This window comes from Mustela erminea, chromosome 15 (assembly GCF_009829155.1).
Source record: "Mustela erminea isolate mMusErm1 chromosome 15, mMusErm1.Pri, whole genome shotgun sequence".
In the NCBI taxonomy this organism is placed as follows: domain Eukaryota; kingdom Metazoa; phylum Chordata; class Mammalia; order Carnivora; family Mustelidae; genus Mustela; species Mustela erminea.
The window spans coordinates 53588718-53614107 of NC_045628.1; the positions used below are offsets into that span (position 1 = coordinate 53588718).

The following is a 25390-nucleotide window of genomic DNA, read 5'->3' on the forward strand; positions in this document are numbered from 1 at the left end:
GACGTATGAGCAAAGTGCTGTGAGTGCGGGTCAGCTGTGATCGCGGTCTGAGCCTTGAAGGATGATGGGATGGGGCGGGAGTGGTGATGCAACATGGGGGCTTAAGTGGGTAGGAGAAGAATCAATGAAACAAGATGGGATTGGGAGGGAGACAAACCATAAGTGACTCTTAATCTCACAAAACAAACTGAGGGTTGCTGGGGGGAGGGGGTTTGGGAGAAGGGGGTGGGATTATGGACATTGGGGAGGGTATGTGCTTTGGTGAGTGCTGTGAAGTGTGTAAACCTGGCGATTCACAGACCTGTACCCCTGGGGATAAAAATATATGTTTATAAAAAAAATAAAATAATTAATTTAAAAAAAAAAAAAAAAAAAAGAAGAAGCAGAAGACAACATTATGAGTAGAAGGAAGAGCTCTTGAAAGACCGGATATGGGGAGGGATAGAGGGTTTGAGGAGTAGCAAATGCTTCTCTTCTACTCTGCTGTTAGGTGGATTCAGGAGGACTCCTGAAGGTTTAGCTGTAAAAGAAGGTGGGTCACTTGAGGAAGGAGGAGTCTGTGTGCTCAGCTCACAAGGCTGGAATTATATTATGGGTGATAGGAAACCACTGACTATATTAAACCAGAGTTTGGCAGGATCCTGTCTGTTTTTCAGGGATAATTCTGTCCATAGTGGGAAGAATGGACCAATGGTGGGAAAAATTGATAGCATGAGCATGAAGGACTTTTAAGGAACTGTTGATTTGAAGGGAGTTAAAGGAGCTTGAACTAAGGCAATGGCAGGAAGAGTGGAAAGGGATGGACTGAGGAAGGGAAACCTTTCTATAATAAATAATACTTATGACGGGGGCCAATGACAGTCAAGATAATATCTTGCCATGCTACATTTAAACATTTTTTTCATATTACATTTTTAAAGAATTGTGTATTTTTTCATACCTACTGTCTCATGTGTCAGTGTAGCACATGGTGACATACAGGTATTATTTCCAACTCAGAGATTGAAATCCATAAAACTAAAGAGGCTTACCATTAAAGAAAGTCAAATAGACTCACGATGTTAGAGGTTCTGTACAGACACCCAGGAAGGCATAGACAGCTTTCTGGGAGCTTATATAACAAAATGGATAAGGAAATATATGCCTCAAAGAAAGATTTTCTATTTGCGGGGTAGAGTTGACAGAAGTTAAGAGAGATGCAGCAGGGGTCTTGGGGCACCTGGCTGGCTCAGTCAGTGGAGTCCATGACTCTTGGTCTCAGGGTTGTAGGTTCGAGTCCCATTTTGGGTGTAGAGATTACTTCAAAATAAAATCTTTTTTTTTTTAAAGATTTTATTTATTTATTTGACAGAGAGAGATCACGAGCAGACGGAGAGGCAGGCAGAGAGGGAGATAGAGGGAAGCAGGCTCCCTGCAGAGCAGAGAGCCCGATGCGGGACTCGATCCCAGGACCCTGAGATCATGACCTGACCCGAAGGCAGCGGCCTAATCCACTGAGCCACCCAGGCGCCCCTCAAAATAAAATCTTTAAAAAAGAGAGAGAGAGATGAGAACGATGGTATGAAGACTCTCTTGACCCATGTCTTAGTCTGTTCAGGATCCTATAAGAAAAACACCATACATTTGTTTAAACAACAAATTCATTTCTCACAATTCTGGAGGCTGGGAATTCCCAGTCAGGGCATCTGCGGATCTCGTGTAGTATGAGGTCTTGCTTCCTGGTTCAGCGATGGCAGTCATCTTGCTGTGTCCTTATGTGGCAGAAGGAACTCTCTGAGGTCTGTCTTATAAGGGCACATCCTGAAGGCCCTACCTCCTCATACCAACAAATTGGGGGTTAGGATTTCAATTTCGGGAAGATACGCCAACATTCAGTCCATAACAACAAATTTCATTCCCATTCCTTAGAAGAGAAGTTAAGGGGGTCATGTTAGGACAAGAGGAGGAAAAGCTAGAGATTCTTCTGGAATTTTTGAAGACATCTGTAAAAGATGAGTCATCACTGACATTTCCATTTCACTATAACAAGCTTTTCACCACACCTATTTCGATGGCCAAAAAAAGTCAGCATGCGAAAATGTACATTTATCAGATAAATCAGGCAGTGACTGATTTTTCAAAAATTCTTAGCTTTGCAAAATGGCTCACTGAGTGACTATTAAAATTGTGTTCTCCTTGGGATGCTAAAGTAGTATTCCATCCAATAGGTTCAACTTGTGGCACACAAGTGCTTCTGAAATTGTAGGTGAAATCTTAGAGCACTGTGTGTGTGTGTGTGTGTGTGTGATTATAAAAGAGAAATGACTTTTGTTTGAGCTACACAAGGAAGATGAAATGAACAACTCTACAGCCTTAAGACATTAGATTATAGACCTCCTTTAAAAGCCAACTAGATAAGAGATTTTCCAACTTAAAGTTTATTTTATTGAAATAATTTTTTTTCAAAGCCAAGTTTTTCATTGAACTTTGTGTTTTTAACACCTGGAAACTGGGTTATTGGATTACAGTTAAGTCTTTATGGCTTTACTGACTTTTCATGAGTGTTGGGTAGTACTAACCCAATAGGCCAGTTAAATGTAAACATTTCTAAGCCTTTTCTTGATAGAGGGGAGAGTTTATCCCTTAGCCAAGAGATTTTGAAGAAAATAAAATTAAATTTTTGTACTTAATTTTAACAGGTTCTTAATCATAACTCTCTTATCATAACTTTCTTATATTAGTTCCTAACTTCAAATTGTTATTCTACTTGAACATCAACATTGAACATAATAAATATTATGATTTTAAAGAATGATTGCTTGTTTATTCACATAGTATACACAGTATTTGGAGATGTTTTTGGACCCACACATGTTTTTCTCTGAACCATACTTTGATAATATGATTATATTTTCTAGAGCTGTTGCAAATTAATCATTTTTTTTGTTATGCTCCTTCTTTTATGAGAAGTGTTGTTTAACTAGCCATATATAAACAAGTTTATTTTGAGGATTTACTTTGATGTGAATAACTGCCTTCTAGTTAAATGTTTTAAATCCCATCTCTTAGAAGAAAGTAGCCTCAGAATGTTTTTTCTTTTTTTTTTAAGACTTTAAAATTAACTGTGTAACATTAAAAAGTTTGTAAATGCATGAAGATAAGGACTGTATCTTACACATCTTTGTATCCCCCACAGCCTCACACATTACAGATTAATTCATGCTTATGCAACATTTAAAGAACATAAAGTGATATAGAAAAAAAAAACCAGATGAACTATTTGCTTTAAAAGTGACTATGTAAGGATCATCTCTAAATTAGCAATCGGGATAGATAGACGTTTTCCTTTCCTCTTCCCATCTCTCCCCAACCTCTCACCCAAGGAGTGCACCCAAGGGCACATACCCCTTTGTGCCTCGTATCTGCTGTTTTTATATGCATGAGAAGAAGCAGGCTCAGACCTGCTGCAGGCTGGAAAATATAAGGTCATATCCAGCCACTGGGTCCTGTTTTCTCATTCTTTCATTCTTTTAAAATACAAAGTTATCTGACATACTACTTTACGTTTAGCTAAAAGTTGCTCAGTAACATTTACAGAGGCCCTAAGGTGTTGGCCGGTGTGTTAGATGGTGTAGGATATTGTCTTTGCTCTGAGGAAGCGCAAAGCATGGCTGGACCATGTACATGGGACCCGATGCTCTCTGATGTCATAGATGCTGTTATACAGAGAGGATAAGGCACCTCAGAGGGACAGAGGTGGGGTGAGTGACTTCTTCTTCAGGGTCAGGGACACCAGGGGCAACGGCGTCGGATCCGAGCTGAGATGAAGAGGAGTTTTCAAGATGGGCCAGTTGACAAGAGGCCGTTTAGGGCTGAGGGAGGAGCATGGGGAGAGGGGCAGGTGACGAGATTGGAGAGATGATGCAGGGTCCTCTGTGGTACCTGTGGAAGTCTGGGCTTCCTGCTGCAGGGGGAAGAGAATGAAGCTGTGGTATCACATAATCAGGTTTTCTTTTTTTTTTTTTTGAAAAATAACTGAAGATATATTTTGTACAAGAAGAAATATCAAAACTCATTGAACATATGGAAAATGCTTAACCTTATTAGCTATCAGAGAAATGCAAATCAAAATCACAACGTAAAATTTTAAATCCCCCAACTTGGTAAAAATGGAAAGTATGACCATACCAGCTGTTGGGTCAATAGGAACTCTTATGCATTGCTGGTTGGGGGTATAACATAATCATTTTGGAAAAAAACATATGGCTTAACCTATTAAAGCTGAAGATATGATTATCTACTTAATCACTGGGCTTGCTGTTAAATTTTCAATCACATTTTTTGTAATTAATAATATAAAGTAGTCAAAGACCAGTGTGTTTGTATTTGGCTGACCACATGCCTGTCTGTCTATCTAGCTGGCCAGCCAAATGCTAACACTTTTTTTTTAGTCCAGTATTTCTTTTTTTTTCTTTTTTTATTTTATTTTATTATTATTTTATTTATTTATTTATTTATTTATTTATTTATTTATTTTTAATTTCCAGCATAACAGTATTCATTATTTTTGCACCACACCCCGTGCTCCATGCAATCCGTGCCCTCTATAATACCCACCACCTGGTACCCCAACCTCCCACCCCCAGTCCCTTCAAAACCCTCAGATTGTTTTTCAGAGTCCATAGTCTCTCATGGTTCACCTCCCCTTCCAATTTCCCCCAACTCCCTTCTCCACTCTAAGTCCCCATGTCCTCCATGCTATTTGTTATGCTCCACAAATAAGTGAAACCATATGATAGCTGACTCTCTCTGCTTGACTTATTTCACTCAGCATAATCTCTTCCAGTCCCGTCCATGTTGCTACAGAAGTTGGGTATTCATCCTTTCTGATGGAGGCATAATACTCTATCCCCAGGGGTACAGGTCTGTGAATCACCAGGTTTACACACTTCACAGCACTCACCAAAGCACATACCCTCCCCAATGTCCATAATCATAATCAGGTTTTCATTTTGGAAAATCACTCTGGTAACCAGGTGGGGGATGAAGGGGGTTATTTGATGCTTCCCTTAGTGCCGATAGAACATAAATAGACCAAACATGAAGTTGTCTTCCTCATCGCCTTAAACAAAACTGTACAAAATCCCAATACTTTTAAGAACAAATGGTTTGTTCTTTGGGTAAGATATATTTTTATAGTATTTTAGTACTTTGTGTTTATAGTATTTTAATATTTTATAGTATTTCAGTACTTTGTGTTTAAGAATGACACCTCTCTCCCCGGGGTGACACCAGATGCAACGCCACTCCCCCGTCCTCCTTTTCTCGGTCTCTCACGTCTAGCTGCCCAAGCCAACAGCTTAGACTTTTCCTTGGTCCTTCTCTCTCTTTCCCTTGATCCCTGGCAGGAAGTCCAGTGGATTCTGCCTCCAGAATAACATCTCAAATTGCTCTACTTCTCTCTAACTCAGTGACGCCACGCTCGAGTCCTTGGGGTGTCCCTCCCCTGGACATTTCCCCATTCTCACTCTCTGCTTCAAACATTTCACTAGCTTTTTGCACTTAAAAAGCGAGCTCCCCATCGTGGCTGCCTCTCGGGGCTCTTTTCTCCCTTGACCTCATCTCTTGACGCTCTCCTCCTGCCCCAGCTGTTACTTGCCCTCACAGTGGCCTGCAAACACTTCCTCTTTTCTTCCAAGAAGCTCTTAGAGTTTGGTGCCAGGCAATTACTCCGCGAACTTAATAGCATAATGATATCATAATAATGACACTTTCTGCCATTTATTGAATGTTTTCTGTAACCCAGACAGTGTGCTAAGTGCTCTCCGGCCATTACCGTATAATTAAATTAGATGCAACAAGCTTGTGAAGTTGGTATTATTATTCCTGTATTTCAGGAGAGGAAACTGGGACAGATTGCTGAAGCAACTCGCCCTATTTTCAGTGTGTGGTGGAGTCTGGCTTGAAGTCTGTCTGTCTGACTCCAAATCGAGCTCTTCGGTATGAAGTTGCAAAAATATTTTGTTAGCGTTAAAAATTTACAGTTCCTGGAAGACAGTCTCAGAGCAAGCTATGGGGAAACTCTCATTGACATTGAAAGTAAACGTTAATATAATTTGACTACCTTATTGGCAACAACACATTTTTCCCAAGATTTAAGTCTTGTTCATAATAGAAGATGGCATAGTGTAGAAATTGGGAATAAACTCTGGAGTCAATCAGAGATGAGTTTTAGTACCTGCTCTTCATTCATACAGATCTGAATTTCATGTATTCTTGATAATGCTTTTGGCACTTGAGATCATCAGTGGGCAATCCAGTGGGATAGATTTAAAATTTTGGTTCTGTGAGCCATTTTTGTCCGGGAAGCTCACCATCGCATTACTGCTCCTTTAGGAATTCGAAGTATAAATGTGACTCCTCTTGGACCCCATTCCAAGGGGATCCGTTTGAGTCAGTCCCGTGGCATGTCTCCTAAGGACCATCTCAGAGGAAGACTGTACATTTAGTTTGCCATAAGTGTAGTTGCCTTCTTCCTTCCTTTCTTCTTTCCTTCCAATTAAAATGAAATGTTGAATTTAATTTTATTAGACATAATAAACCCAGGTAAAGTCTATTCTAATAGGGGTGGCACAATACATAATAAATGGCATAAACATAATAAACATGCATATTACATTATACATTGGAAGAGGAAAGTACAACTTTTGTGTGAGGGAGTAAATAAGATGAGGGGAAACTTGGAGATGACATTGTGGTATTGAATAAGAAGTCAGGGAGGTGCACCGAGAAGGTCAAAGACTTGAAGGAGGTGAAGGAGTTGGTCCGTCGGGTATCCAAGGGAAGAGCAGCCCAGGAGGAGAGAGTGGGTGGCGTCCAGACCTACAGGCAGGGCCACTTGAAAGCAAAGTACCATGTGGACAGTCAGGACAAAGGGAGGGAGAGATGCTGCATGAGAGCAGGGGGTTCTACGTATCTTGTTCATAATGAAATGAACTCCATACATGAAGCACTCAGCAGAGGTTCTGGCCCAGAATCACAGAGTGCCTGCCTCCCTTCCCCAGTCACATCTCCTGCCACTCCCTCACTGCAAACCCTACCCTGCATTTATAACTGGAAGTTCTTTGGAGAGTCTCCAAATATGCATGCTGTTTTAAACCTTTCTACTTTTGCACACACCTAAAATAGGCTTCTCCCTCCCTTGTCATTCTGATAAATGCCTTGTAGACCCACCCCAGGGGAGTCTCCTCTGGGAAGACTTCTTTGCCTCCCTGTGACAGAGCTGATGCTTCCTTCTCTGGACCACCATGCTTAGTGCTTTGACTATGTTTGTTACAATAACACATAGCTAAGTTAACATTTAATGAGCACTTACTGCATGCCATGCGATAAGTCCTTTCTATGCTTTTGATGTATTCCTCATAATAAACCTATAAGGTATGTCACAGAGTCATCCCCATTTCCAGATGAAAAATAAAGGCATGAAGAAGTTCAATAACTTGCCTAAGATCATCCAGCCACTAAGTGGTGGCATCAAGAGGTCAACAGAAGGTTTCTGGCTCCAGAGCCCATGATCTTAATCATTATTTTACATTGCCTCTCTATGTTTTCCACCGTTTTTGAATACTTCCTATATACAAGGTGGGGTACACATCATGTGGAATCGTATTAGTTTGGTGCACATGCCTCCCGTATTACTTGTGACTACTTGAAGGGTAGAGAACCATGTCAGATTTACCTTTGTTCATGAGGCTTTGCACATGTGCTCCCTTGGTTGGACAGAAAGAAGAAGACAATTTCTTGTGTAATTTCTGGGAAATGATATATAAAATATCACTGGGATTGTGTCATTAATTCTGAATTTTATTTGGTTCTGAATTTCATTTTAATCATGTTGTTGGCCTTCTGTTTCTCCCCAGACCAGTATTAAAGAGGGACAGCTGTTGAAGCAAACCAGTTCCTTCCAAAGGTGGAAAAAGCGTTACTTCAAACTTCGAGGCCGTACACTTTATTATGCAAAGGACTCAAAGGTAATTTGGAAGAATATGACTCACAAGTGCTTGAGGTTGTGGATGCATTAAAAGTTCTAGTTCTATGAGCTTTTCGTCTTGGTGCTCAGTAGAGGTTTACTGTTCTGCGCATTCGGTATTCATGTGTTCTGGCTTGGACCAAATCCCAAGGGAGCCTATTTAAGTCCATTTCATGGGGTCTATGGAGGATGATCCTCTGGGAAGGTTCTAGCATAGTATTCTTTCTTCCCTTCCTCTTTCCTTACAATTAAAGTAAAACATTAAATGTAACTTTATTAAATGTAATAAGCTGAAAATTTTGAGTTTCCCCTCTCTACCTTTTGCCTTCTACATCTTTCCCTGACCATGACAGAGAGTGATTTGCTAGAGTTGCTAAGAAGCTGTCCTCTGGTTTCAGATGAGGGATTGTATCCTACTTCCAGCACATTCCCATGGAGCGGCTGCAGGCAGCTTGTGTTGTACGGAATAGGCTTCAGTGAGATAACACACATGGTACCTGACACAAAACAATCATTCAGTTATGCTAGTAGTTAAGAATAAAAACCATAGTGAAGTAAAATCAAGGCTTTAAATAATTTTTATGTAACAGTTGAAAAAACTAAGAATGATGTGGTTTGGGAAGAAAACAATTAATAATGATGAGCTTCCATTTAAGACTGATAGCTTAGTGTTCCTTCAAATGTAAACATTAAGATTTCTGGCTACTGTATCAGTTGAATAATTGATAATTTCCCTATTTTAAAAAAATGTATGTTCCTGATATAATTAGTAGAGTTATATGCTGGGAGGTAAAATCAAATATGCAAACAAACGTAATTCTTAATTTATGCTGCCGTACAAGTAATAACCAAATAAAATAATCTCATTTGAAAAGTCGTTATGGTCAAGGTTGTCCCTGATCTGGCTCCATGCTGCCTTTCTGCATTTGTCTCTCGGCAGCACCAAACACTTGATAGCCTTGGCCTTGCCCCATGATTACCATCTGCAAATGACCTTTCCCTCCATCTCTACTTGATGAAATTCCCTATTTTCCTTAAGATCCCCTCAAAAAGTCTTTATTCCATCATTCACAAGAGCAAGAGTTTGAATGTTTTCTGCAGGGGAAATGATCCGTGACCTTCCATAGCATTCTGTAGTATTTCTTCCCTTGCATTTTCAATAGACCATCTTATATTACCATTAGTCATTATCTGTTTCTTCTCCTGCGCTAAATTAAAAATTCTTTCTGGTTGGGGAGCAAGTCTGATAGTCATATTGGTTGGAGTGAAGTGGACTTACATACCCCTCAACCCCGCCAGGGATCTTGGGGGTGGTGTGGAAGTTATCAAAGGACCCATTTTCTTTCTTTTTTTTTGGTAAGTTTATTTTTATTTAATTTTTATTTAAATTCAATTTAGTTAACGTATGCTATGTTATCAGTTTCAGAGGTAGAATTTAGTGATTCAGCAGTTGCATATAACATCCAATGGTCATTATAAGTGCTCTTCTTAACGTCCATCACTCAATTAACCCATCCTGCCACCCACCTCCCCGGTAGCAACCCTCAGGTTGTTTCCTATAGTTAAGAGTCTCTTATGGTTTGTCTTCCTTTCTGATTTCATCTTATTTTATTTTTCCTTCCCTTCCCCTATGTTCATTTGTTTGGTTTCTTAATTTCCACATATAAATAAAATCATGTGGTATTTGTCTTTTGACTTATTTCACTTAGCGTAATACCCTCTAATTCCATCCACGTCATTGCAAAAGGTAAGATTTCATTCTTTTTGATGGCTGAGTAACATTCCATGGTATGTGTGTGTATACACAACACATCTTCTTTTAACATTCATCTGTCACTGGGCATCTGCACTCTTTACATAGTTTGGCTGTTGTGGACATTGCTGCTGTAAACATTAGGATGCATGTGGAAGGGGCCCCTTTTCTGGAGTTTCTAAAGTTGCTTTGTTACCCCTGCCTTGCTGCAAGAACATCGAATGAGTGTGAACAATGACCAAATGACTGACAGTGGGAAGGATACATTTATTTAGTAGAATTTTCTGATCTCTAAATCGAATATTATTAAAGATTCCCTTTCTGTGGAGTTTTTATCATGGAAACTTTTTCATTGAAACCACTTTTAAGAGTATGAACGAAACATCATTTTATATTTGCAGAGCACACTCACCTTCTCATTCAACCTCATTTATGGATGAGGAAAATAAGTCTCAGAAAGTTTAGTAACTCACCACGATCCGAGCCAGGACTAGTTCTCATTTCTCACTTAGCAGATGTGGGAGTGATGATGTTGCCTCTGCCTTCCTGGCAAAGTTGTTCTAGGCTGTTGCCTGTCAAACGGTATAACTCTGTGTGTGTGTGTGAGTGTGTGCACGTACGTGTGTGCGTGTGCACGCATGTGTATGCACGCGCATGTGCACAACACACTAAGGAGGCTCCCGTAGATTATGCTTCTAGAGAGCAGGGAGCATTTTGCATTGAAACTCTGTGCCGTGGGGATCTTTGAAGACCTTGAAAGTTTGGGATTTATGAGTTAGTTGTACTTTGTGGTTTTACTCTTCCTAAGAAGATGTTGCAGAGGGCTCACTAATGACTTTTTCTTCATTTTCTATTCCTAATTCCTGACGTGGCTTCAGAGTCATGTCCTGATGCGGGGGGGGAGAAATTATTGATGAGCATTGAGTTAGGTTTTCATTTAATGTGTTTGTGTTCTTTTTCATTAACAGTCTCTGATATTCGATGAAGTTGACCTCTCAGATGCCAGTGTAGCTGAAGCAAGCACAAAAAATGCGAACAACAGTTTTACGGTATGGTTATATTCTGCTGAATTCCTTCTCAAAAGTTACAGAAGGACCTTTCCTAAGTGCGTACAGAGTGTCCTCTTCATTTACCAACCCTGTGTCGACTTACACATGTTGGAGTTCCTGCTGACACAGTAAACTTGATAAGTATGTTGTATACCCAGTACTGTTCATGATTGGGTCAAGAAGCCAACATATTAAATCTATTCTCTAAAAATATTTACAACATTTTCCACTTTAGGCCTTTTAATTTTAGTGCTTTAAAATTGTCACCTCTTTTAAATTTAATACTACAATGAATTCCATTGTTTTGGAATATTCAAGAAGTCTGTTTCTTACCTTCAATATTAAAAATAATGTTTTCCCTTCTCTTCTACTTTTCTCTGTTGCTGTGGTTCAGGTCTTCATTTAGTCTCATATAAGTGATTCATTTGATGGGTACTTAAGAGGTATCCTCTGTTCCAGCTGATTCTTTTCCAATTACAAATCACACTGCTGGAAAGACCTAACTGGCTCACTCTTGCCTGTCAAGTTAACAGCTGCAGCTCCGTCCTCGAGTCTTGTGAAATCATACCTCGGCATTCTAGCGTTACTGAGACCGTTCGTCCTCTGGTACCCCACCAGTCTGCCATTTCTGTCCGTGCCTGGGCTTTTCCCATTCCCGCTGGCTTGACTCATTTCTCCTCCTTCTCTGGCTGTTGAAATTCTACCAGTTCTTCAAAGCCAGTCTCAGATATCTCATTCTTCTCCTACTTCTTTCATTCAAAAAATACGATTTGAATCCCCACCATGGGATAGGCACTTGCGCTAAGCACAAGAGATTCGGAGATGAATAAACAGATTGTTATTTCTCTCAAAATATTCGGAGTTCAGTGAAGTTCCTCCGGGGTAGTTTTTATAACCTCATATTCCTAGGTCCTCTAAGATGACTTGCTCCTGCTATGTTGTTGCCCCCGTCCACACTCCCAGCCCCTGTTCGAGAAGCCAGCACTGCTGACAGTGGTGCGCTGTGTCCCATCTCCCAGGCTTGCCAGGGCGGGGAGGACAGACAGATAAACAAACACAGAGCAGTGCCATGATAGAGGTAAGCGCTGGTGGGGGGTAGGGGGTGGAGTGGGGGAGGAAGTAAATGCATTCGGATTTAGCCATATGGATTTACTGGCACGTGGGATAATCCTTGGTATCCCTCCCACCTCCCCAGGGAGCTTTTTGTTTAAGGAGAGGAAAACCAAGAATAGAATCCTGGGAAAATGTTAAAATTTCAAGTTTGACCAATCAAGACAGAGCATTCTGAAAGTATAGAAGGAGGCTTGGGAGGCGATGATGTTAGGAAAAGTCTGTGGAAGATAGTTTTAGGACGGAAGTTGTTGAACATCAAGTACTGTAGAGAGATCAAGTCAAAGAAGAAATGAGAAGCGTCTGTGGAATTTGTTAACTTGGAGGTCATTGGGTCACATTGACCGGAGTAACTTGGGGGGGAGTGGGGAGGGGTTGGTGTGCATTGGGCTTCCCTGAAGATCAGGTGGGAAGGCAGAGTAGTGGGGGTGGATTGCTTCTTTGAAAAGCTTGGCTGTTAGGAGAAGGAGAACAAGTATGATATTCAGGCTTCAAGAGGGTTTTGTTGAAACTGGTTTTGAGTGTGTCTGCATGAAGAGAGGAAAAAAGTTGTTGGGTTCAAAAGTTGAAGTGTCAGGAGAGAGAGGAGAATGGATGGAGCATGGGAGCCAGAGAGCATGTAGAGATAAGCACTGACCAGGAGACAGAAAGCTGATGGAGGTAGGTGTGCGCAGGAACCCTGTTTATTCCAAACCTGAATACTACTGTTCTCTCAGTGAAATTGAAGCTGAGGTCATCTGCTAGGAGTCAGAGTTTATTTGGGTTTGGAGTAGCTTCTATAGAAAATGAGAATTGAAACTGGATAGGGACCTGGAGTAGATTCTGAGGTAGTAGTCTAGCAAGGACGGAGATCAGGTTTACTAATGTACCTAATTCCTATGCCTTTCACATTTTTTTTTTTTTAAGATGGGAAAAGAGAACAACAGCTAAATTGATCCAGGGTTGATGGTTTATAGGTCTTATTGGACAGAAAGACAAAGGCATTGTTGGATATTTGAGGGATCAGTAAGTCATCCATCTTCCCCTCTGTATTACAAGTTCTTGAGATAAAATGTAAGGAGTGAGGGACAGCTTATTTGTTGCTGAACAAGATTCAACAACCTCTAAATTCAAAGCTTCTGATAAATTGTTGGAGGCCTAATCAGAGTTTCTGATCAATTGTTGCTTCTTTTTCCTTCCTTCCAAATGAAGGTGGGGTAGGCTGATGAACCACTTGCCTTCCCCGTGGGAGTGATCCATAGTCCTCTCCCCTCTGTGGAGACTCATGGGGGAGTGGGCAATAAGGGTTTCCCCTTGACAGGGATCTAGAATTAGTCTGATAGAGAGTTCCAAAATTGAAGATTTGAAGGATAGAACAATTTCAGATGAAGACCAGGTCTAAGGTAGTGGTGTAGATAAAGGTAAAAGGAAGTGAAAAGCTTGGATTTGAGAGAAGTTATTCAAATCCTTTGAAGAACTCTTTCTTGGACCTCCATGTACATTCAGTCTCTCCTGTAGTGCCTTTCTTATTATAAAACTCACTATGTTCTGGGGCACTTAGGTGGCTCAGAGGGTTAAAGCCTCTGCCTTCGGCTCAGGTCATGATCTAGGGTCCTGGGATCAGAGCCCCACATGGGCTCTCTGCTCAGCAGGGAGCCTGCTTCCTCCTCTCTCTCTCTGCCTGCTTCTCTGCCTACTTGTGCTGTCTGTCAAATAAATAAATAAAATCTTTAAAAAAAAAAAAAGAACTCACTATGTTCTGCCTTGTACTTAATTAGGTACTTACATTTATTATAATCTCCTTGAAGACAGAAGACTCTGTCATATCATTTTACCTCAGAGTACCTTATCCGTATTTGTTGATTTAATTAATAAGATGAAAGTTTATTTTACACATGAGAAGACTTCTTGTTGAAATATTTTCAAGAGATTTATCCACTCAACCAGATATTATTTCTGAGGTTTGTTGGACTAGAAATGTGGAGACTAAAATATTAGGCAGATTGCTTAGAGTTTTACAGCAAATGAGTTTGGTAGAACTTTCTAGGGCATACAATAGAAGAAGGGATAGGCTTTTAACCAGTAATTGACAATCTTCCCTATCTTTAAATATTTAAATATCCTACCTTTCTGGATTGCATTGACTGCTATTGATACTGTTATTTTGGCTAGTTCATGTCAAAGGTTAATGGTATAGTTTAGTGGTATTATGACTGGAAAATACGGGAGTGGCCATATTCAACTTTGCTACAGCTATGCCTTGAAGTCCCTGAGGATGCTATGTTGACAGGGAACAATAGTGAATGGAAAATCTGGGATTAGCAAATGGAAAATAGAAAAGCTATGCTTTGCCTGAAAACCCAGTCCCAAACTCTCTAGTAAAATGGTTTCAGGAGAGCTTGGCAGAAACTGACTTCACATGGGATGTTACTCTGCATTGTTTCCATGCATTCTGTCAGAATGAGTGAGTAACTCAGGTTGGCTGAGCTTCAAGGAAGGGGATAGAGACACCATGAGGGTCGCGTCAAAGGATCTGTGGACATGGTTCAGACCTACCTACTCAGTGGTTACTTATCCTTCCTTGCACAGTCCTGTGCTTCCATCCCTGGAGTTAATAATTATCTTGTTGTTTTGGTTGTCAAAAATCACCTTGGGTACATATTAGTTTTCTATTGCTTTGTGACAAATTACCACAAACTTAGTGACTTAAAAACAACACCCATTTGTTATCTGACTGTTTCTGTTGGTCACACAGCATAACTGGGTTCTTCTCCTCCATATCTCACAGTGTTGAAATAAACAGATTTTTTTTTAAAGATTTTTTAATTTATTTGACAGAGAGAGATCACAAGTAGGCAGAGAGGCAAGCAGAGAGAGAGAGAGATGAGTAAGCAGGTTCCCTGCTGAGCAGAGAACCCGATGTGGGACTCGATCCCAGGACCCTGAGATCATGACCTGAGCTGAAGTCATAGGCTTAACCCACTAAGCCACCCAGGGGCCCCGAAATAAACAGATTTTTAAATAGAGATAGATATGTATACATACACCACCACCCCACATCCATGCATATTTAATTACCTTGTATGGGGTGAATTTTGACCTCTGTTGGAGTTTTGGGTTTTATAGGTGTCTTCTACAACAGGCACCCCTGATGGCACCAACAAGACACTGAAAGCATTTTCCGTGCATTAGGTGTCAGTGGTGTGATCAGGGAATGGAAAAGGACAACCCCTGACAGCCTAGTTGGTATTTTATAAGCCTTCAGGATTCATTAATATTCATCCCTAATTTATGAGTGGTTTATGCTCCCCCATAGCCTTGTCTATGATTGTGGCATCTATGATACATTCCTATTTTTTTCCTTCATTTTTTGAATTATGCATTTCCTTTTTTATTTTACTGATTTCTGCATGATATTCTGGAGTTCTGTTTTTCACATCAACATTTTTATCTTTAATACACCTCTGTGCTGTAGGCAAATGTGTTCTTCTATTAGACTGGAGAAAAGAATTGATTTTTTTCCCCCTTGGTCACACTGATGCACCCTTTGGAAGGGTCCCAGCCCTCCTGATGCTTAATCCAGGGCTCTTCGTTTTCACACAGTGTTCTTTCCATCTGGTTAGTCTTTGCCTCTGTTCTGTCTCTCTTCTCACATCGACTTGCTCTCTTTGTCTCTTTCTCACTCATCGTGATGTGTACATCCCAGCTTTTTGTGACTTAGTCAGTTGCAGACCTTAGACCATGAAGTGAAGTCAAATAGCATGGGTTTGTGTGCTGGCTTGGCCCTCTCTAGCTACCTGCCTTTGGACTAATTCATTAACCCCTGTGAATCCGTTCCTCTGTAACTGAGGATCATAGTGGAACCTGTCCCATGGGGTTGTGAGGATTTTAGGGCACTCTAATTCCCTAGCATCGTGATGGGCACATGGAGTTTAGTAAGTGCTAATGGCTGTTATTATCCTGAGGTTATCACCCCATCCCTTCACAGGTGATAGTCTATTGTCAATTCCTAATAAGTTGGGGGATTTTAAGGAAGAATATGGGTGAACTTCATCTCGAGATCACCCTGCCTCTCTTTCAGAGGTGTGGTGAAGATTTATTTCCACTTTTATCTCATATTAATAGATGTTATGGGAAAAAGCCACCCTTATGCGTTGAATGAAATGTCGATTGTAACTGGTAGCCATTTGCACAGGCTCACGAAGAGCTTTGTTGGGAGTGGGGAGGGGAGGGGAGGGTCAAGCCCTGCAGCCTGGGCTCTGCCCTGGCCCCTCCTGCCGGTCCGCTCTCGGGCCTTTTTTTTTTTTTTTTCTAACTAAGAGGTTTTTTTTATTGAATGGACAGGCGTCACAATCGCCATGGCATACGTTAGATTTTCAAAATCTGCTGTTCAAATAATTGTTTTCTTTCAATTTTAATGACAAGTAGGCTCAATCTTAAGTACATAGTCATCGTTTTTTTTTCTAAAGATTTTATTTATTTATTTGACAGATCGAGATTACAAGTAGGCAGAGAAGTAGACAGAGAGAGAGGAAGGGAAGCAGGCCTCCTACTGAGCAGAGAGCCCGATGTGGGACTCCATCTCAGGACCCTGAGATCATGACCTGAGCCGAAGGCAGCGGCTTAACCCACTGAGCCACCCAGGCACCCCGTAGTCATCGTTTTTAAAGAAAGTATTGTATTGACACTGTCAGAACTTTTTATGGAAGTTTGTACAGAAAGCAATTTTTATTTTTAACTGGAAAAATATAGAGATAATTTATTTGGTTTATTTAACTACCTTTCATTTTTTTTTTTAAGATTTTATTTATTTGACAGAGAGAGAGATCACAAGTAGGCAGAGAGGCAGGCAGAGAGAGAGGGAAGCTGAGCAGAGAGTGTGATGCGGGGCTTGATCCCAGGATCCTGGGATCATGACCTGAACCAAAGGCAGAGGCTCAACCCACTGAGCCACCCAGGTGCCCCCTACCCTTCACATTTTTTTTTTTTTAAGATTTTATTTATTTATTTGTCAGAGAGAGAGCGAGCGAGAGCGAGCACAGGCAGACAGAGTGGCAGGCAGAGCCAGAGGGAGAAGCAGGCTCCCTGCGGAGCAAGGAGCCCGATGCGGGACTCGATCCCAGGACGCCGGGATCACGACCTGAGCCGAAGGCAGCTGCTTAACCAACTGAGCCACCCAGGCGTCCCTACCCTTCACATTTTTAATGAGTGATCTACGAGTGTACTTGGAATCTCACAGTGACTGCACACCCACGCTGGCTTACTCGACTGTGTGAAACACGGATACCACGTGGTAGCACTTATTTTTAGAGCTCGCCAAGCACTGGAACAGAGTCATTTTAGTTCAGGGTCACTTGCCGCAGCAGACACGACTGAAAGTTGATTAGCATTTGAGTTAATTCCTCCAGTGAAGTTTCAAAAAATATGCATAAAAACAAGAAAATAAAGAGAACATCCAGGACCTGAAATGCTGAAAATTATACATTCATAGTACAGTTGAAACGAATGGGCTGTGTTTTAATGGGAGGGGGAAAATGTTCTTTTTTTTTTTTTTTTAAAGATTTTATTTATTTATTTGACAGACAGAGGTCACAAGTAGGCAGAGAGGTAGGCAGAGAGAGAGGGGGGAGCAGGCTCCCCACTAAGCAGAGAGTCCGATGTGGGGCTCAATCCCAGGACCCCGAGATCATGACCTGAGCCAAAGGCAGAGGCTTAACCCACTGAGCCACCCAGGCACCCCGGGGGAAAATGTTCTTAAAGAACTCCTTTCTTTAATGTGTACTTTCTGTTTATTTTGTTTTTTTCCTTGGCTTCCTCTCTGTTATTATAATTCAGTTCATCTTCTCTCTTAAGAGAAATACCACATCCTTTGAACCTAAGTGTCAGTTTACTTATATCCATTAGTATTTCAATCTTTAGTTACAAAGAAAGGGGTGAGATGTTATTTTCTCCTCATTTGTCAATTCACATCACAAAACAGGTGTTTAGATACTCATCTAAATAAATAATCCCTTAGATAAATAAGTTGCCTATTCTGATGGTAATATTTATTGTAACTATTATGTACCTCTTCTAAATGCTAATCATTCATTCTTTATATCAGTCCTATAAGATAGGTACTATCATGCTCTCCGTTTTGTAGATGAGATATCTGAAACAGAGAAGTTAACACCTAACACATGTACAAACTAGAATCTGAACCCATCTGGGTCATCTGACAGCAGTCTGTACTGGACCTCTCCACTATCCTACCTCTTTATTGTGAAGCTTTAAGTGAGTATGGCCCACATAGTTCTCCTCTAATTGTTCGTTATATTTCAGTTATCTTTTCTCCCCCAAGTCCATCACAGAATCTTGTCATATTACCAGGTACTTAGTTAGCCCTGCTGGTCCTACTGCCAATTTAGAATACTACATTTTATTTGGGGTCCTTTATTTTTAATTGAAGTGTTGATAAAGAGCTCACCGAGGACGGTAACCAATATTATACAAAGATCTGCGAAGTCATGGGATTGATACCAGAGACCACTTTTTTATCTTCAAGATTTGGGGAAATCTGACATCTTTTTAATATTTGAGGGATTGTCAGGCATAAGAGGTGGTTTACAGGTTCTGTGTTACTTCAGGGTGCAGGACAAGATTCACAGTTGAATTCACAGAGGGACAATTTTAGCTCTGCGTAAAAGAGAGCTTTCTAACTTGAGCCATCTGATAGAACAGGCCTTTTGTGATGTAATAGCTCTGTCCATTATTAGAAATCTCAAATTCTCTCATTCCCTATGAACTGGAAAAGGCTTTCAAGAACAGCGTTCTCAGAGCAGACTCAGGCTCACAATGCTGAAATGAATTTCTCAAGGTTGGATGGCTAATAGCTATGCATAGCTAGTGTGGAATTTGGGGCTCCCAGCTCTTGGGGTTTACTGAGAGTAGGTGAGGAATAGTGGATTTAGAGATTCCCTGGCCCTTTCCACACACTCTGTCATTCTACCACACAGCAAGAGCTAAGTGACCATCCTTTGAGATGCTATTGGAGAGATCTTTGCATGGTGTGTGTGTATGTGGGAGGGAGTAAGGGGAGGTGGCAGAGACTGAAATTTCCTTGCAGACGCAGACTATCTTCCTCACCACTGGATCCCCAGGGCTAACACAAGACCTGGTACAAAGGGGAAAGCAATAAATATTTGTCAAACGCATGAAAGAATATGTCTTGTTGAATGAATGAATGTAAACTCTAGTGTTCCTTTGGGAGAAATTTGTCATTTCAAGATTTAGCCAGAGAGCACGGTTTCCTAATTTCCCCCAGTGAGGTTGGATTATAACATACCCATAATTACTTGTATTCTAGTTGAACTCTACGTCGTGACTCAGGTGATTTTTTAATCAACGACAAGTCTTACAAACATGATTCTTGCTGTGATTAATGGTTGTGGTGGTCTCCTAATTATTCCATGCCTGATCTTGGCAGACCACAGATTTTTTTATGTATATGTTGGCTTAACTATTTTTTGGCATTCAAAAATCATACCACATTAATGCAATTTGAGTGGCTGTTTTGCTTCTTAAAATTGACTTACATGCAGTTCAGATGGCTTTAGTCGATGAAAGCTAATAATTTATAAGTGGAGTTTGAAATTGGCATTCCTTTTTTTTCTAACTTGGACATCAGGCTTTTAGAAATGAAATAGTTGATCATTGTTTCCATAGGTATATCATGTTTATCTTTTCATTGAATGGTATAGCATCTTTTCCAAGAGTACACTTCTTAATGTTATGATAAGCTTCCTCAGACCAAAGTCCTAGGAAACAAACCATTGGTCCTTTTGTGGTTAGACTAAAATCTTGAGGTGCTCTATTTGCTGGGCTCATAATGCAAGAAAAACTGTCAAGACAAATCGGCTAATCCTTCTCCCTTTGGGGACCTTTGTAGAAATTTAAAGTTGTTGTTTTGTACAAGTGAAGTGTTGCTCATCAAAAATGGCTTAGGTTATACATGCCTTTTCAGGATGGATAAAAGCATATCCACCAGTAAGGACTGACAGAGATGGACTTCAACGTGCTGCTGAAAAAGAAAGATTTTAACCTGAGGTTAAATACAGTATGACCAAGATAGGTACTTCACAGGTTAGGTTGTAAAAAGAGTCTTGGGTTCATCAGTGCCTTCACTGCCCACATTATCCAGCGTTCCCAGAGGTGGTGAAAAGTACTGTTTATGTGTGCCAAAACATACGTACAAGACTACTTACCCATTGTAATAGCATGAGATTGGAAATAACCTAAATGTGCAAGTTAGAGACTGGTTGAAATGAATTATGAACTATTTCACATAGTACAATGTTACACCACTATGAAAAAGAAGGGATCGGCTCCATATATAATAATACACATTGAACTCCAAATTGTATTCAGTGTGAAAAGCCAGATGTGGAACAGTGTGCATGTATAAAATGTTACTCAGTGTTTTTTACTCTGTGTGAGGGTGGGGGTGGGGTGTTGTGTGTATGGGCCCACAGTCATGCATTTAAACCCTGAAAGATCACATATTTGTTGTATATGCAGAGACTATCTCTGAAGAGATACAGATAAGCTGACAGATATTTGCCTTTAGGAGGGAGCCTTGGTAGCTGGGGGGCAGACTTGGGTTAAAATTTTTTTGTTTGTGTCACAAATGCTCATTCCTTATTCAAAGGAAAATTCTAAATGCTAAATGGGAGCCCTTTCTGGCAACTTCTTATCAGATGTATTTGACAAGAGTGATGGACTTAGCAGGAAGCCCAAGTTGGACACTGCTACAGTCCAAGGGAACCATTATAAGGGTATATCAGATCATCTGTAATGGGAGGGAAGGAAGTAATACATGAGGGATCTTGTGGGAAAGACTGGAAAGGTGTGGCTAATAGGAAGGGAGAAGAGAGAGGAGGAAGCTAATGTAGAGTTGTTGAATTTGGGGGGATTGCTATATAAATGATGCCTTTAATTAAGGGTAGAAAATGAGAATACAAGTAGGTTTATTGGTAGTGAAAAAAAAAAACATTGTGAACTAGACACTATGAATTTGAAATGATAGTAAGATACCCTGGTAATGTCTAGTAGGCAATTGAGAGATGCTTTAAAAACCTATTAAAATGGTTTAAAGGATTCCTTTAGTGTCATTTCATGGCTCTTTTTAAAGTTTCTAGCATATTCAGATGTCTTCTGTATTCCTTAAGTATGATCATGGTGTAATGGAAAATTTAGGTTTTAGAAATGTTTTACTTTTGTGGTGACTGGTATAAACAAGATAATTGTTTTGTTTTGAACTTTCCCGTTACATATGTGTTCTGTACAAAGCAATTTACGGTTATAAACCAATAGAGCTTGTGCCAAGGGAATGAGGCTAATGCTTTGTTCCATTCTCTGGTACATTCTGAAAATATTAAATGAGTGGTAAAACTTCTGCTGTGTCCATTAACTAATACTCACCGCTAATTTACAGTAAGAGTGTATGTGGCAGCCTACATAAATCATTTCTAAAATCACTGTGATCCTTGTGATCCTTACAATTAATACTAAAAATACCCCTCTCATTATCCTGTGTACAATGTACAAATAAGATACTATATATGATTATGCATATGACATGTGTATATATATCATACTATATATGATAATATATATGATTATATATATCCTGTCAATATTTTGTTTTCTAAAGGTTCCTGGTTTGCAGAGACCCGAGGTAGCACATTTATTATTGTTGTTGTTTTTATTATTAATTTACTAGCACCTTTTCTTGCTCATCTTTAAAGTATACACAAGTATATGTAGGATTTAAATACAACTGTACAGTTGCCCTGATTCTTTTTAAGAGGAGAAAAAGTGAGCAGCATGTGAAGGCTTTTCTGCCTATTCCTGTAGGGTAATGTCAGTAAATTCTTTACTATGCCTTCATTCTCTAGTAGATGGCTAGGAATGCAGGCAGAATTTAGTTTCAGATCCTACGTGTGCTTTGTGACCTCTGGCAAATGACAAACCTTTCTGAGCCTTAGGTTCCTCAAGTGTAAAACAGGTTGCTACATTTGAGGTTGTGTAGACGCCGTAAGATCTTGTGCCTTCTATAAATCTTACTTATCTTCTATAAATAATATATTTTGTGTTTAGCACACACAGGTCCTGGCGTGTTAAAATTACTCCGGAAGTGGTAATTCTTACTATTTTGGACTTGGAAGCTATTTCCATTCCAGATGTGAAAGCCGGAGTTGTCCAGACTTCTCCCTCATTGTCACACCTCACAACCACAGTCACCAAGTCCCATTAATTCTGTCTCCAGAAAACTATTGACTCTTTTTTGTGTGTCCTCTCTGCCCGCATCTTCATGTCATGGTCTCATACACAGCAGCCCACTGCTGCCGTCACCTCATGGCCTGTCAGGCCATTTCCAAAGGTTCATGAGTCTTCCTCTGGGTATCAGTTGGTTAAGTGTCAGACTCTTGATTTCAGTCCAGGCCATGATCTCTGGGCCTGGGATCAAGCCCCTCAACGGGCTTAGTGGGGAGTCTGCCTGGGGATTCTGTCCCTCGCCCGCTGCCCCTCCTTATTCTCTCTCTGTCTCTCTCTCAAATAAATAAATAAATCTTAAAAAAAAAAAAAGTCTTCTCCCTTGGGACCCGACCACCAAGCTGACCCTCTGTACAACTGCCAGCCTCTGTCTAGAACGTGTGATTCCTGGCTCTTCCTGGCTGACAACCCGTTAATGTGCTCTGTCGCTGTAAGCTTCAGATTCATTCCTCTTAGCATGATAAAAGGTTTTCTGTGATTACCTCTCTGACTTTCTCTTTTTCTTCCACCGGTGGTGGCCATCTAATGCTACTCACAATACCCAGCCCTTATCTTGACCTTTCCTCCTTAGGGGTTTGCATGCCCCTTTGTTTGCAGGATCCCTTCCTCCTCTCCCTTCCCCCTGGCTCCTTCCGCAAAGAAATCTCCCTCCCCAAATCTCACTTGCCTCTCACCCTTACTTGCTTGAATATCACTTCCTGGAAAGCTTTCCCTGACTTTTGACCTTGCTTGGCTTCCTTTCACTGCATTCTAGGAGCTCCCTGGGTGCTGACAGGTAAATACAGGTTCAGATTTTGAAGGCGCTGGGAAGCTAAGCCGAGTGGGTTTGCAAGATGGCAGTAACCTACTGTCCCGGAATTCGGTTTACTTGTTTGTGTTCCTCATTGAACTGCAGGCTCCATGAATACAAGGACTGGGTCTTTCCTCTCTGCGTCCCTGAGTTGCCACGTTGCTTGGCATAAAATAAGGCACTCTGTGCTTTCTAGTGAATGAATGAAAATTTGGTGCTGGAGTCAAAGAGTGTCAGTTTTAAACTGTCACAGTAGGTATCACAGTGTTGTAGCTCCTTTACCCCGTTGCGTTGCCCATCACTTAAGATTAATATGCTCTGCGCTAGAATTATGTTTGGCCTTTGCAGTACAGTGGGGAAGCAGACACGAAGTGGGCAGACTCCGAAAAGGATCAAATGCTAATATGTAAGTGGACAGAAGTGCTGTTGAGGTAAGAATAGCAGGTTGTGATGGAAAGTCAAAGTGGAAAACTTCTTACCTGAGGTTATCAGAGAAAGCGAACTTCTTTTCAAACACTTGGGCGCTGAACTTGAAGAGAAGCTTGGAAACTTCCCAAGTGAACTGAGTAGAATAACACAGCTGATTTGTGTAGACTGCCTTTCAGTTCTGAATTCTTCTATGTACTTTCGGTGGTTGTGAAGTATGCTTGCTTTATATTGGCAGTCTAAATATTCATGGATTTTGGTCTGCTGTTAAAAGTCCTGATTATTAATTAATTTTTAGGCTTTTTTCAAAATACCAGTTTGGGTGACTCAGTTGGTTAAGCATCTGCCTTCAGCTCAGGTCACGATCCCAGCATCCTGGGACTGAGCCCTGCATTGGGCTTCCTGCTCAGTGGGGAGTCTGCTTCTCCTGTTTTTTTGCTCTTGTCCCCTTTCTCTCTCTTTCCCTCTCAAGTAAGTAAATAAAATCTTTAAAAAAAAATACCAATTTTGGTGAACCAAGTATGTTTTTAGTCATAGGGCATAGTTATAGCTATTATTACATACATAGTGAATTGGAATTATAGCTTAATTCTTTAAAAAATTTTTACATACAATATTACCTTGTTATTGCTAATCTGCAACATTCTATATCTTAATGCTTTTGTTTCATCTTGACAAAATTGTTTTTGCTGGCAGTTGATTTCTTAGAGCTACACATGGTATGTGTAAGGTTCTGTGGTCCACATAAAGGCAGCTGAGAAACAGGCCCAACTTGTCTGGTGTGACAGGGAAAAGAAGTGTGATTTGAAACCAGAAGACCTGACTGTGTACTCTGATTCTCCTACTTACCGAGTTTGCTTTTACCTATCAAGTGGGCCAGTTTATATGGAAGATTAAATGAGATAATATATGTGATCCTACTGACAGCAAAGCACTTTGAAAGTGTGAGATACTGCAGGAGTAATCATTCTGCTTAATTATCAACATTAGAGGCCACTAAGTATCTTGTTTTTTCAAGATCTTCACTATTAATTATTTGGAAGAAGTGTCATTGGTATCCATGGATAGTCATTAAGATATGAATATAGTAAGAAAATAAAGGACCATGTCATTGATTTACCAGTTCATTTTACAATATCAAAAGTTATAATTTTGCATTATATCTATGATATGGGGGTAGTAGGCTGAATGATGGACCATAAAGATATTTACATTCTAATGTCTGTAACTGTGAATGTCACTTTATATGGCAAAAGGGACCTTGTAGTTTTGATTGTGTTAAGGATCTTGAGATAAGATTATCTGGGGCTATCAAGTGCACCTGGTAAAATCACAGGGGCCCTTATAAGGAAGAGGCAGGAGGAATCAGGGACAATTTGACCAAGGAACTAGGAGGTTGACTTGATGCAAGGAAAGGAGCTTGAGCCCCAAAGAATACAGGCTGCAACTAGAAGGGAAAAAAGCAAGCAAACAGATTCTCTCCTATAGCCTCCAAAAGCAATGCACCCCTTTGGACACCTTGACCCTAAACTTCTGACTGCCACAACTGTAAGAGGAATAATTTGTTACAGCAGCAATAGGAAACTAGTATGTTAGGGGCTGACCAAACATTGAATAGCTACAGTTTGCTTGAATTCTTTTTTTTTTTTTTTTAAGATTTATTTATTCATTTATTTGACAGACCGAGATTACAAGTAGGCAAAGAGGCAGGCAGAGACAGAGGAGGAAGCTGTCTTCCCGCCAAGCAGAGAGCCCAATGCGGGGCTCGATCCCAGGACCCTGGGATCATGACCTGAGCCTAAGGCAGAGCTTTAACCCACTGAGCCATCCAGGTGCCCCATTTGTTTGAATTCTAAGAAACTTTTTTTTTTTTTTCCCTAAGAAACTTTTAATACTGACTTGAATCCAAACCTAATTAGTCTTTGAAGAAATGGTGGTTTATTGTTATACATGGAACTTAT

At 40.4% G+C, this 25390-nt stretch overlaps 1 protein-coding gene across 9 annotated transcripts in view; it reads left to right on the plus strand.

Annotated features, from left to right (window-relative positions):
• Nucleotides 1-25390, plus strand: part of DGKH (diacylglycerol kinase eta) — a 204830-nt gene that overhangs the window by 75179 nt on the left and 104261 nt on the right. For 8 of the 9 annotated variants that reach the window (XM_032314572.1, XM_032314575.1, XM_032314568.1 and 5 more), the window contains exons 3-4: nucleotides 7899-8009; nucleotides 10730-10810. In XM_032314572.1, the coding sequence (XP_032170463.1) occupies nucleotides 7899-8009; nucleotides 10730-10810 (192 nt within the window). Of the gene's footprint in view, nucleotides 1-7898; nucleotides 8010-10729; nucleotides 10811-17605; nucleotides 18756-25390 lie in introns of those variants that run through there. The other variant, XM_032314576.1, reaches the window with a different exon arrangement.